The sequence below is a fragment of the Mercenaria mercenaria genome, chromosome 5, assembly GCF_021730395.1.
Source record: "Mercenaria mercenaria strain notata chromosome 5, MADL_Memer_1, whole genome shotgun sequence".
Lineage (NCBI taxonomy): Eukaryota > Metazoa > Mollusca > Bivalvia > Venerida > Veneridae > Mercenaria > Mercenaria mercenaria.
Window position 1 is genome coordinate 69,654,783 of NC_069365.1, and position 14,446 is coordinate 69,669,228.

A 14,446-nucleotide genomic window follows, 5' to 3' on the forward strand; every position below is an offset into this window, starting at 1 on the left:
GATGATAAACCCGGACAGATGATAAAGTCGACCACCTTGGAAATATTTGATTGCAAGTGGTTATTTATAAAATTGAACAAACCATCTAATAGTTTCCATTTACAACACCAACTGGTGTAAATAAAAACAAAATTGGTAAATATCCTGTATAAATAAATGACCTATATTTATCTGTATAAAAAATATTTATCCAAAATTACTGGGGAAGAGGGTGTTTTTTGCGCATGCTCATTGTCGCCACATGGAGGCCTGACATTGGGTCACTTTTCATTACTTGATCAGGAATGACTGTTGCAGCTTTTTGGAGAAAGTTTCAATATAATACTACGAAGAAAATTTTGTAAATGACAAAGTGTTCGAATTTATCATCAGTCAACCTGCTTACAGTCCCCATTTTACTAAATCCTTTCAGGGCCTCACTTTGTGTGAGTTTGCTAACTAAATATAAATTTGAATTATGTAAAGTTTTCAGCAAATGTTAAGCTTTATTTTGATATCAACCATTGATTACAAATTGCAGAAATAAAAAAGTTACAGGTAAAAAACCTCATTTTCTGTTCGGGTTTATCATCAGTACCAGTATTGAAACTTTGTTAAATGCACTTCCCTTTACCATTTGCCTTTGGGGATGGGATTTGGATGGGATAATTTTTTTTGAGGTTGGTGGGGTTGGGGAATCTCATATGGTAAACCCTCTTTGAGCCATTTTTTGTAGACATCTATATTTAACTGCTGTTGTATTCAGTCATACTTTTGTTATCTTTCAGGTAAACTTTTCAAATCGTCCCAGATCCCGGTGATAGTGGAGTTTTTTCTCATGTTCCATAAAGATAAGCCAATAGACTGGTTGTTAGATCATTACCTCAATGTCAAAGTTTGCAGTCCTGAGAAAGATAAGGTAGGTAAAACTCTGTAGATGTTCAGGGTTGCTTCCCTTGGAAATACTTGCAGTTGTTTTTTGCAGTTAATATGTTACAGTAGAACACAGGATAATGACACCTCTGTGGAGCAAATACTTCTCAGATACTGTGCAACCCCAGATAAGGCCTAAGAAATCCCGACCTACTTTAAAGTTTTTATGGCCTTGGAGAATTTTTTTCATGCCAAAATGCACTTTTTAATATGCTTTAAACATGGTCAGGAATGTTAGAAATAAAATTACTGAATCAGATGCTCTGCAGGCATAAGCCCCTCATTTGTATTCATTTTTTGACACAAAAATGATTTCCGAAAAGTTCCACTTAAGGTATTGGACGCCTAATAGTAATGTTTTAAAAATGGCATTTGCTTGGTATATTCTTAAAGTTGACCATGTTTCACACTGTGTTGCAAATTTTAAACAACTTTCACCATGCCGTTTTTTGTAAATTTTGTATAATATATGGTACTTCCTCACGCTCAAGAAGAGACAAAATTCAATGTGATGGCCACTATATAAAACACTTGCAGAGAATTCATTACAACATTAATTTTGATAAAAGAAACATCAAACTATTGTTAAACAATTTTAAAACACAAAATAAAACTTTAAAAATCATTTTTATCTAGGGTACCTCAAGTAAACAGATTTAATGAGACAGAATTCTAACTCCAACATTGAAAAATTAAGGTCGAATCCGGTGGGTCTGTTTTTAATTTTGCTCACTTCATTCAAAAATAACCTTGGGGCAATAGTAAAACCTACCTGCATTTCTTTCACAACATGTAATCTAACAAATGAAGGCAAAATAGAGAACTTTTACCGCACGTAACTCAGTATTTTTAAAGATGTCTAACTCTACCCCTCCTGATTCAGAGGTAAATTCACATTAAACAGTACAAAATCGCTTCTAAATGAGAATTTTCCACTTTTGTACAATACATCCATAATAAGTCTTGAAAGAAGTAAAAACTTACTAGAAAAAAAGGAAAATATGGAAAAAAAAATTTGGTCCCAGTGGGGTTTGAACCTATGCCCCCTGAAAAATGCTGTCAAAGTAGGTTTATGGTAGGAATTGAATACTCTTCAAAAAGGAGATACTCTGTTACGGGTCCAATACCTTAATTAAAATAATCCAAAAAAAAAAAAAAAAAAAAAAAATTACCAACCTACCTACCGTATTTTTTTTTTAGCATGTTACCAGAAAATCTTTTTAGGCCAAATGACACTTCTGTGGAGCAAATACTTCTCAGATACTGTGAAATCATTAATTATTGTGAGGCATTAATTTTCAAGGATTTCATACGCAAATCAGTCTGCAAAATTTAACCCAATATACAAGTAAAATTCTCATTCATGTTATAAATATACAAAATTTGAAAATCCACAAATTTCTGTTCCCACAAAATAACCATTTTATCAAATTATAAAAAACTTTAAGCCCACAAAATTAAATAGCCCGCCCACTTAGCTCAGTAGGGAGAGTGCAGATCTACTGATCGCAGTGTTGTGAGTTTGATTCCCATTGTGTCTGATATCGTTGGTCCTCCACATCTGATTCATGTGGGGAAGTTTGCATTTCTTGTGGAGAATAGGTTTGTACTGGTACAGAATCCAGGAATACTGTTTAGGTTAACTGCCCGCCATTACATAATTGAAATATTGTTGAAAATTGGTGTTAAACCCAAAACAAACAAATTTTAAATGATTTACAGTATCTTTTTGCCCATTTGACAAAATTCTAAGGAAACCTTTCCAGAGCAACAATCTTTGTGCGACAGGAATTTTTCCAGCAGTGTTCACACCAGAGATATTTGCATGTTACTTTAGAATATGATTGATGTCAAACTGGGGTCATTCGTTTGTTGATTGCAACTGAAATGCTTACTTACAAAAATATCATGTATTAGTGGTATACTAGAAAAAGATTATGTCACGAGTTGAAGGTAGAGATGGCTCTCGGATAGCTGATTATGTGGTAACTCAGCATAGCCTCGTTGCAACCTGTATACATGGAATTGTATATTAGACTGGTTGTTTTATTCTGGCTTTTTGATGATGAAGAACATTTGATTTTGTTCTGTAACCAGTCCCAGTCTGATTGACAATATAACACATGAATAATTTGAAATGTGTGCATTTTCAGAAACATTGTGCTCGTATGATCTCCGAAGTCCGTAAGAGATTCAAACCTTCATTGTTCCAGCATGTTGGAATGCAATCTTCACTGAAAGGAAAAACTCAAAAATTGAAGGTTAGTTTCTTTAAGTGTTCTGTATATGGTATCGTTATTGCTTTAAGTTTATTTAGTCTGAGAATACCGCACTCCTTCTGAACTTGAGCTATTGCCTGGTTTATTTGGTTTTTAGCTCGACTATTCGAAGAATAGTCTAGCTATTCTACTCACCCTGGCGTCGGCGTCGGCGTCACACCTTGGTTAAGTTTTTGCATGCAAGTACATACAGCTATCATTTAAAGGCATATAGCTTTGAAACTTATTTATTCTTTTTCTAGGTCAATTACCAACCTCACTGGGTCAAGTTCCATAACTCTAACATGTATTTTGAGCAAATTATGCCCCCTTTTGGACTTAGAAAATTCTGGTTAAAGTTTTACATGCAAGTTACTATCTCCAAAACTAATGCAGATATTGAATTAAAACTTCACATGTGTCTTCGGGGTTATAAAACTAGTTGATAGCACCAAGTCCCATAACTCTGACCTTCATTTTAGCCAAATTATGCCCCCTTTTGGACTTAGAAAATTTTGGTTAAAGTTTTGCGTGCAAGTACATACAGCTATTACTAAAAGGCATATAGATTTGAAACTTATTTATTCTTTTTCTAGGTCAATTACCAACCTCACTGGGTCAAGTTCCATAACTCTAACATGTATTTTGAGCAAATTATGCCCCCTTTTGGACTTAGAAAATTCTGGTTAAAGTTTTACATGCAAGTTACTATCTCCAAAACTAATGCAGATATTAAATGGAAACTTCACATGTGTCTTCGGAGTTATAAAACTAGTTGATAGAATCAAGTCCCATAACTCTGACATGTATTTTAGCCAAATTATGCCCCCTTTTGGACTTAGAAAATTTTGGTTAAAGTTTTGCATGCAAGTACAAACAGCTATTACTAAAAGGCATATAGATTTGAAACTTATTTATTCTTTTTCTAGGTCAGTTACCAACCTCACTGGGTCAAGTTCCATAACTCTTAACATGTATTTTGAGCAAATTATGCCCCCTTTTGGACTTAGAAAATTCTGGTTAAAGTTTTACATGCACGTTACTATCTCCAAAACTAATGCAGATATGGAATCGAAACTTAACATGTTTCTTCGGGGTTATAAAACTAGTTGATAGCATCAAGTCCCATAACTCTAATATGCATTTTGGTCAAATTATGTCCCGTTTCGAAACTTAAAACTCTTTTGATATTTAACATTTTGGGTAATAATTTCCTGCTTCTGTGACAATATTTCGAATAGTCGAGCTTGGCTGTCTTACGGACAGCTCTTGTTAGCTCACCTGTCACAAAGTGACAAGGTGAGCTTTTGTGATCGCGCGGTGTCCGTCGTCCGTGCGTCCGTCCGTCCGTCCGTAAACTTTTGCTTGTGACCACTCTAGAGGTCACATTTTTCATGGGATCTTTATGAAAGTTGGTCAGAATGTTCATCTTGATGATATCTAGGTCAAGTTCGAAACTGGGTCATGTGCCATCAAAAACTAGGTCAGTAGGTCTAAAAATAGAAAAACCTTGTGACCTCTCTAGAAGCCATATATTTCATAAGATCTTCATGAAAATTGGTCAGAATGCTCAACTTGATGATATCTAGGTCAAGTTCGAAACTGGGTCACGTGCCATCAAAAACTAGGTCAGTAGGTCTAAAAAAAGAAAAACCTTGTGACCTCTCTAGAGGCCATATATTTCACAAGATCTTCATGAAAATTGGTCAGAACTTTCACCTTGATGATATCTAGGTCAAGTTCGAAACTGGGTCACGTGCGATCAAAAACTAGGTCAGTAGGTCAAGTAATAGAAAAACCTTGTGACCTCTCTAAAGGCCGTATTTTTCATGGGATCTGTATGAAAGTTGGTCTGAATGTTCATCTTGATGATATCTAGGTCAAGTTCGAAACTGGGTCACGTGCGGTCAAAAACTAGGCCAGTAGATCTAAAAATAGAAAAACCTTGTGACCTCTCTAGAGGCCATATATTTCATGGGATCTGTATGAAAGTTGGTCTGAATGTTCATCTTGTTGATATCTAGGTCAAGTTCGAAAGTGGGTCACGTGCCATCAAAAACTAGGTCAGTAGGTCAAATAATAGAAAAACCTCGTGACCTCTCTAAAGGCCATATTTTTCATGGGATCTGTTACTGTATGAAAATTCCTCTGAATGTTCATCTTGATGATATCTAGGACAAGTTCGAAACAGGGTCATGTGCGGTCAAAAACTAGGTCAGTAGGTCTAAAAATAGAAAAACCTTGTGACCTCTCTAGAGGCCATACTTGTGAATGGATCTCCATAAAAATTGGTCAGATTGTTCAACTTGATGATATCTAGGTCAAATTTGAAACTGGGTCACGTGCCTTAAAAAACTAGGTCAGTAGGTCAAATGATAAAAAAACATTGTGACCTCTCTAGAGGTCATACTTTTCATGGGATCTGTATGAAAGTTGGTCTGAATGTTCATCTTGATGATATCTAGATCAGGTTTGAAACTGGGTCACGTGCGGTCAAAAACTAGGTCAGTAGGTCTAAAATTATTAAAATCTTTTGACCTCTCTAGAGGCCATATTTTTCAATGGATCTTCATGAAAATTGATCTGAATGTTCACCTTGATGATATCTAGGTCAGTTTCGAAACTGGGTCACGTGCGGTCAAAAACTAGGCCAGTAGGTATAAAAATAGAAAAACCTTGTGACCTCTCTAGAGGCCATATTTTTCATGAGATCTTCATGAAAATAAGTGAGAATGTTCACCTTGATGATATCTAGGTAAATTTCAAAACAGGGTCACATACCTTCGAAAACTAGGTCAATAGGTCAAATAATAGAAAAAACTTGTGACCTCTGTAGGGACCATATTTTTCAATGGATCTTCTTGAAAATTGGTCAGAATTTTTATCTTGATAATGTCTAGGTCAAGTTCAAAACTGGGTCACATGAGCTCAAAAACTAGGTCACTATGTCAAATAATAGAAAAAACGACGTCATACTCAAAACAGGGTCATGTGGGAAGAGGTGAGCGATTCAGGACCATCATGGTCCTCTTGTTGTAATGTTAGGTATTGTCAAGTTCAGATCAGAATTCATACACACTTATCAGTATATAATACAACTCATACATATTAAATCGTTTCACTCTCTCTTTTATTCTGCCCACATCTTTTATCAGCATAATATGTTCAAATTTATGTCAGCTTAACTTACTCTAAAATCCTTCATTATTGACTAATTTTAATGGATATTGAGGTTGCGTCAGTTCACAGAGTAAAATCTCAATGAACAAATAACTCCCATGCATTTTATCTAGGAAAGATGAAATCCACAAAAAAATTCATATACCCACAAAAAAGCTATTTTGGTAAAACCCATGAAATTTCTCTTTTCCATGTTAAAGCATCACTTTTTGTTCAGATACCACTTCTGTTGACATGCAAAAAAGACCCCAACAACCTAACAGCTTGTTAATGAACAAAATTATTAATTATAAAAATAAAAATTACAATAATTATGAAATTTTTTAAAAGCTGAATGAACTTTTAATCAAAGAGACACTTAAAATTGCCTGCTTTGTGCGGTTTTCTGTTTCAGCTTTCAGCTATCACACTTGACACTTAGACGTTATAATTGTTACATACAGTAATTTTGTTGCGTAATAAAATCACAGTTCCTGTCTTCATTGTTTAATTGGGAAACGTATTTGGATTTGTTAGATCAGAATTTTTTCTCTTCTGTTTTAAAAGTTTCCTTTTTATGATCTTTTTAAATTGGTTGTAGCACATTTCTATTTTTCTTCTAGGATAAAGATTTTGGCAAGCAAGCCATATACCGTGCTCATGTAAATCCACCAGCAACAATTGTGTCGTCAATCAAGGCATACCAGAAATACTTCATTAAAAAAGCGTACATTGGCGAAGATGTGTTCTGGGGCCTTTACCCTGCTGCAGGGGATACCGTTGAGATTAGATTTGATCCTGCCATAGAAATAGCCAGGTATTACTCTGTTTGAATTAATTTGATACTAATTTCTTGATAGAGTCAATGCATATTAGGTTCGACCACATTGCTACTAATCCAGTTTTAGGTTTAATCTTTCTCTGAAGTTCTCTGTGACTGTTTGTTTCAGAGAATGTGTTTATGTGTGGTTGTTTCAATTCAGAAACATTGATTTAATGACGGAATGTTGGTGAAAAATAGAATTTAATCTAAAAAAAATGTTTGAAAGTATAATTTATGCTGAAGGGCCTCGGTGGCTTAGTGGTTAAGGTCACCTGCATGGAATCACTTGCCTCTTACTGATATTGGTGTAAAACCTTGCATGACGAGTAGTCATCCAGCTGGCTTACAGAAGCCCTGTGGTTTTTACCCAAGCGCTTGCCCATACCTGAAACATTGTCTGTAGGGGCACTTGGGGTCTTCATCACAGTAAGCTGGAAAAATTCACCATATAACGTAAATTGTGTCAGTGTGACTACAAACCCAACCAGTCCTCCCCTTTAGCTCGGTAGGGAGAGCACAGATATACGTATCATGGGGTCGTGAGTTCGATTCCCGGGCGAGGCGTATGTTTGCCGTGACGATTTGATATAAGACATTGTGTCTGAATTAATTTGTCGGCCACCTGATTCATGTGGGGAAGTTGACAGTTACTTGCGGAGAACAAGTTAGTACTGGTATAGAATCCAGGAACGCTGGTTAGGTTAACTTCCCGCTGTTACATAATTGAAATACGGTTGGAAAACAGCATTAAAACCCCAAACAAACAAATCAAATGTTTTTATGCCCCCGAAGGGAGGCATATTAGTTTTCAACTGTCCGTCCGTTAGTTCGTTCGTTCGTTCGTTCGTTCGTTAGTCACAACGTTAACTTTTTGCATGAAGGCACTTTACTCGCGAACCACTGCACCCATGACCTTCAAACTTCATATGCTGATAGTACTTATTGAGTACACCACCCCTACTGGCTTTGGGGTCACCAGGTCAAAGGTCAAGGTCACAGGGGCCAACGTTAACTTTTTGCATGAAGGCACTTTACTCGCGATCCACTTCACCCAGGACCTTCAAACTTCACATGCTGATAGTACTTATTGAGTACACCATCCCTACTGACTTTGGGGTCACCAGGTCAAAGGTCAAGGTCACAGGGGCCAACGTTAACTTTTTGCATGAAGGCACTTTACTCGCGAACCACTGCACCCAGGACCTTCAAACTTCACATGCTGATAGTACTTATTGGGTACACCACCCCAACTGACTTTGGGGTCACCAGGTCAAAGGTCAAGGTCACAGGGGCCAACGTTAACTTTTTGCATGAAGGCACTTTACTCGCGAACCACTGCACCCAGGACTTTCAAACTTCACATGCTGATAGTACTTATTGGGTACACCCCCCCTACTGACTTTGGGGTCACCAGGTCAAAGGTCAAGGTCACAGGGGCCAATGTTAACTTTTTGCATGAAGGCACTTTACTCGCAAACCACTGCACCCAGGACCTTCAAACTTTACATGCTGATAGTACTTTATGAGTACACCACCCCTACTGACTTTGGGGTCACCAGGTCAAAGGTCAAGGTCACAGGGGCCAATGTTAACTTTTTGCATGAAGGCACTTTACTCGCGAACCACTGCACCCAGGACCTTCAAACTTTACATGCTGATAGTACTTTATGGGTACACCAACCCTACTGACTTTGGGGTCACCAGGTCAAAGGTCAAGGTCACAGGGGCCAACGTTAACTTTTTGCATGAAGGCACTTTACTCGCGAACCACTTCACCCAGGACCTTCAAACTTCACATGCTGATAGTACTTATTGAGTACACTACCCCTGCTGACTTTGGGGACACCAGGTCAAAGGTCAAGGTGCTGTGGGGGCATTTGTCACCATTAGTGACAGCTCTTGTTTTTTCAAAATTTATTTACCAGAAATAGGAGTTGATCTTTAACATTTTCCATATGAAAATGTATCTTCTTCCGAATACTGGTAATCACATTTGCTTGCTGACAATTAAATCAAAAATAAGTTTTCGATAGGGCATATAATACAAATTTGTCCTTATTTTCAGTTTCCTGTTCAGGAGTGGTAATTCAAACCACCCAGATGACAAGTTTCTGGATACTTTAATAGAGGTTCTTCCTGAAGGTGCTAAAGATGATGCTTATGTTAAAATAGGAGAGTTTGATCAGTATGGGCTGGCCACTGGTGAGGTTGGGTCAGATATTGCCAAAGTTAAAATACTACGTCTAAAAGTCCTAAAAGAAAGCTCAAGCTGGGTTATACTCAGTGAGGTGAGTAATCTTACAATGATCTATTTGAGCCGTGCCATGAGAAAACCAACATAGTGGCTTTGTGACCAGCATGGATCCAGACCAGCCTGCACATCTGAGCAGTCTGGTCAGGATCCATGTTGTTCGCTTTCAAAGCCTATTGCAATTAGAGAAACTGTTAGTGAACAGCGTGGATCCTGACAAGACTGCGCTGATGCGCAGGCTGGTCTGGATCCATGCTGGTCACAAAGCCACTATGTTGGTTTTCTCATGGCGCGGCTCATTTCATTTTCATGCAATTGTAATCTGGCTGGAAGTTAAAGAATATTTTTTTTAATGTCCTGACCACCCCACAAAGAGAGATACAGTGAAACACCGATCGCTCGAGCATCGATGACTCGAGCACCCGGGCTCGCTCGAGCAATTCATGTGGTCCCGGCCGATTTCCTTCTATTTTCTATGAGAAATTACCATGGCTGGGTCGAGCATCGATAACTCGATCGCTCGAGCATGACACCTGGTCCCTGTGAATTAATTTACTCTTTGTTGCTTATGGCAAACTCGAGCAGAGGTGTCAGAATTTTTCACACCTTCGGCGGTCAGAATGTATCGGTTAATTTAAAATGTTCGCACGTTTTGAGAACTGCATGGTCTAATTCCCCGACTATCTTAAATGTTTGTTTGTCCGTATATTTGATCTGATAATGAGATTAATTATTGATGAAAGGTGGAAGAAAAGTTTTGTTGATCAAAATTGTTATTAATTATCATTTTTTTCTGCGGGATCGAGAAGATAATTATGAGATCTTAATATTTTAATCAACAGTTGTTTGCATGCAAATAAAGGAAATAATATAGCCTTTTCATAAAATTGCAACAATAATTATGAGATCTTAATTTGGAGAAGAAAATTGCAAATTCGATTACAGTATTTCAAATAAAAAAAAATGTCTTAGCTATTTCTTCACATGTACCATTTACGATCTATCATAAATAACGTTTGTAATACGTTTTTTGAAAATGTCAAGTGTGTTATTATTTCGCATCACCGTTTCCTCTGCAAATGGTCTTGATGACAATTGGTAAAACAAACTTCAATTTTCTTCGTATGTTGGTCAATGTTTGGGTCGCTCGAAACCATGGATAACTCGAGCATTTTGCTCATCCCCTTGCGACCTCGAGCGAGCGGTGTTTCACTGTATAAAGAGATTACATTGTAACTGCTAGTTAATCAGCCTACAACAATTTGTGTTTCAGTTGTAACTTTTAACTGACTGGGGATTTCAATGAAACTATTCTGATGATCAGTATATTGATAATATGTATAGTCCACAAGAGGTTTGTCTGTGTACCTTCAGTGTCAGGGACACAGGCAAGGGCTCTTTGAGGGCAACAGTCACATAGATGTTTAATTGAAATAAGATTGAAGGTTGTTAGTGAATCCCGAAGTTGTCTCTGTTATGAAGTTTTTGACAGTCAAAGTTTATTTTTGAGTGAAAGTATGTAATAACTATCATAAGTACAGAAATCAGTCATAGTGCCGTACTAATAAAAGTAATAGTTCCTGCTTCTATAATTGATGTAGAATGAATATGTTTAAACTAAAACAGAAACGAGTGTTAGTTTTTCCTGTTTTCACATTTTCAGGTTCATATAGTGCCAATGAAATCCAGCTGACCTTAAATGGATGAAAAGAGCTGATCTGGATTACCAAGCAACAATCCAGGAAGTAGATGGCTAGATATTTCCAAACCGGGGTGCTTGCAATAGGGGCTCTCAGGCCCTGCCTTCACTAATATCTTTTGTATTTGTCATATCCGTAAAATGTGATGGAATCATCCATGCATGGATGTCTGGTCCCACTAATACTATATAACTATCTCATCTGAAGTATATAGTGAAACCTTTCAAGTGGATGTATAGCCCTGCCTTCTTTTCTTAACTTTTTTTCTGTCTCGTTCATTGCATGTGATGAATTCACAAACACACAGGGTGTTAGGCTCTTCCTTCACTAGATAAGCAGTTGAATCCTGTCTCGCCTATTGCGTGTGAAGGAATCATCCATGTAGGGGTGTCTGACTCTTCCAGTACTATATAACTCATCGGTTGTTATTGTATGTGATGGAATCTTCCAAACAGGGGTGTCAGCACCTGCCATCAGTAAATAAATTCTGTATCTATCTCATGCAATCTATGTAGGGGTCGAAGGGGGTCTCAGGGCATGTCTTGACTAATTAACTTTATCAGTCTCATCCATAATCGGTAATTGAATCTTACAGTATAGTTGTGTCAAGCCCTGTCTTCATTGAATAACTTTATGCATCTGTCTTAAACAATGCATGTTTTGGAATCACCCAAAACTGCTTTTGTGTATCTATTTCAATGCATTGTATGCGATGGATGCGTCCATTTACCCAAACAGGGATGTTGGGCCCTGTCTTCACTACAAAACTTCCTGTTTCTGTCCTATCATTACATTTGATGGAATCTTCCAAATAGGGCTGTCAGCATTGAACATTTATTCTCAAGGATTCTGTTTATTGTGAAGATGGACAAAAGTGAACAGGACATTTTCAGACTCATTCTTATAGGGGCTGTTCAATGTGAAAATAGTGTTCATGTTATGTGTATTGCACTTGTTACACAATCAAGCTCACTCAAGCTCAATTATTTGTAAAATAGTGGTATCCCCTTTTTTTACTACTTGTATTATTACCATTTGTTTAACCTCCAGCTAATGTCTAACATTTTCATAAACCAAATGGAGGTCACATTTTGACCCCTCTATTTCTATGGAGAGTCAGATTTTCATGTAGAGTAAGGTTAAAAAATGAGCTGGAAATAAAACAAGTGGAGTACTGGGTTTGTTACTGACACTAGGCGTATTAAAAAATGTGGGATCATATTGATTGGGAAACTCCTCTTACACTTCACTACCCATTTAAGTTTCCCCATTTTCATTTTCCAATATACATTTCCCCATTTATGTTTGTTTTAAAAGTAAGTAACAAATCCAGTAATATTGGTGCATCCTGAATATCTGGTCACTGTTTACTTAATATGTACCTAACAAGTCACAGTGGAGAGTGGAGAGCTTTAAGTCAGCTCGCACGCGTCATGACTAAACGACCAGTACTCGCCCCGACGCCTTATACCAGATGTGGTCCTGAGTCATACAGATACAGAAGTATTATGTTGTGAATTCTTTCTTATTAAGTTCTTTGTGGTTCTCGGTGATTTGACTGTATAATTACATTATATTGCTGTGTTCAGTTATCAGGAGACAGTTGCCAGACAGCAACTATTCCTGGAAACCAAGTCAATATTCATCAGTATTCAAGCCAGAAACTTGGACGTATATGTATATGTATGTATATTCCTGGGTAAATAACTAGCAGTTAAAATACTTTTGTAAACTGTTTTCCTCAAATTTGTTTCTTTACTTCTTACGTTTGTCAAATTTCTATTATTTTTTTCAAGCATTGTGTTCATTACTCGTTCACTTTGTATGTTGTATGTGAAATCTTGTAGTTGTGCAGAAAAAAATAATTTTTCATTTTAAAAAATCATCCCTTAGGATATTCTTGTGTCTTACGTTTTATGAATGATCAGAATGAAAAACAATTAATTTCTGTTTTAATTTGATAGTGATATATTTTATATGAAATCTGAAAGTTAGCTGTAAGACTGGTATCATTAATTTTCTATTTGTTTCTTAGAACTTTCCGTATACTACTAACTGATATACGAAGAATCTTTCATTTACTGAAGAACGGTATATTTGAGTGATTTCTGTGTACTGTACTTAGGGATATTTTCCCATGATTCAGTTTTGAAATTCTACTCCCCAAAAAAACACCATAAGGTATTTTTTTAACTTGTGTAATATTCATCATTTAATGTATTATACAGTAACCTATTATATCTGATATAATTTTTGTACTTTAAATTTTTGCTTGACATAGAAGTGGCTAATTAGGCTGAGTATTAACCATGTCCAAAATTCTCAATATTACAGTAATCGGTGATCATTACTTTAAACGTAAAATAGTCGAATAATAGAGAGGTTTAAACAGGGACAGCTAAACTTATTTGTTCAGTATTGTATTTTCAAAGAGCGGAAGAATATTTATGAATTTCTGTAGTAAATAATGGCAAAAAGGTGATATATTGGTCTAGTCTGAGTGTTATTGAACATTGTCAGAGCCTTGTCTGTATTATTCTGTAATCAAAATATCAAATAAATCAAAAACTTATTTTTATTTTTCATCACTAATAGCTGTGAATAAGGCTGTACAAAATTGTTTGTTTGTTGTCCAGATGGAATAAAATAATTTTAAGAGTGCTGTTTTATTCTACATAATGGAACAGATAACGTTACTGTAAAAAAACTTTCCCTTTTAGGATTATGGGGAAATATAAACTTGATTTAAGGAATACAGTTTTAGATTTAAATTTCATCTTTTCCAGGTTGTTTAAATACAAAACTGTTTTGTGATGAATTTGGTACAAATTTTTATGGATTTGATTTTTGATTCAGTCTATGTATTTCGCTTTTAAAGTTTGTTGTTCATGAATTTATCTCCCCATGGTGGAAAGTATGAAATTTTATCATGTCAGAATTGTGTGTCTTACAATCAGATTTCTGCCTAGGTACTAAAATTTTGGAAAGAGATAAGGTGATATATAAGCAAACAGTTTTATAAGGACTAAGCCAAAGATTTCTTTTCACCACCTGATTGTGTTTGAAGAAAACAATATTATTTATATTTATTGTTAATATATACTTTCTTAAGCCTATACTAGTTCATGTGCATTTTTTTGTGTTCAAACATTTACACAGTCAAAAGTTTTTATTGGATATAGTGGCAATATGCAGTTGATGCGTGCTATAGCTCTATATTCTATTGTGCACTAACATTGAGTTAAATGTCAATTGTTTCCCATCATCTTTTGTTAAGAATGTTGGTGGAGGGTTGTAGGGAGGTGGGGAACAGGGAGCTCAGTGACAGAGGGTAATGTTACTT

At 36.3% G+C, this 14,446-nt stretch overlaps 1 protein-coding gene across 5 annotated transcripts in view; it reads left to right on the forward strand.

Annotated features, from left to right (window-relative positions):
* The window catches only part of LOC123557532 (alpha-1,3-mannosyl-glycoprotein 4-beta-N-acetylglucosaminyltransferase B-like), an 84,294-nt gene extending 72,678 nt beyond the window's left edge, over positions 1 to 11,616 (forward strand). For all 5 annotated transcript variants that reach the window (XM_053543858.1, XM_053543857.1, XM_045349041.2 and 2 more), the window contains exons 10-14: positions 768 to 898; positions 3,066 to 3,173; positions 6,953 to 7,146; positions 9,218 to 9,440; positions 11,067 to 11,616. In XM_053543858.1, coding sequence (XP_053399833.1) covers positions 768 to 898; positions 3,066 to 3,173; positions 6,953 to 7,146; positions 9,218 to 9,440; positions 11,067 to 11,096 — 686 coding nt within the window. In that variant the 3' untranslated portion in view covers positions 11,097 to 11,616. The remainder of the gene's footprint in view (positions 1 to 767; positions 899 to 3,065; positions 3,174 to 6,952; positions 7,147 to 9,217; positions 9,441 to 11,066) is intronic.
* Positions 11,617 to 14,446: the final 2,830 nt, after the last annotated feature.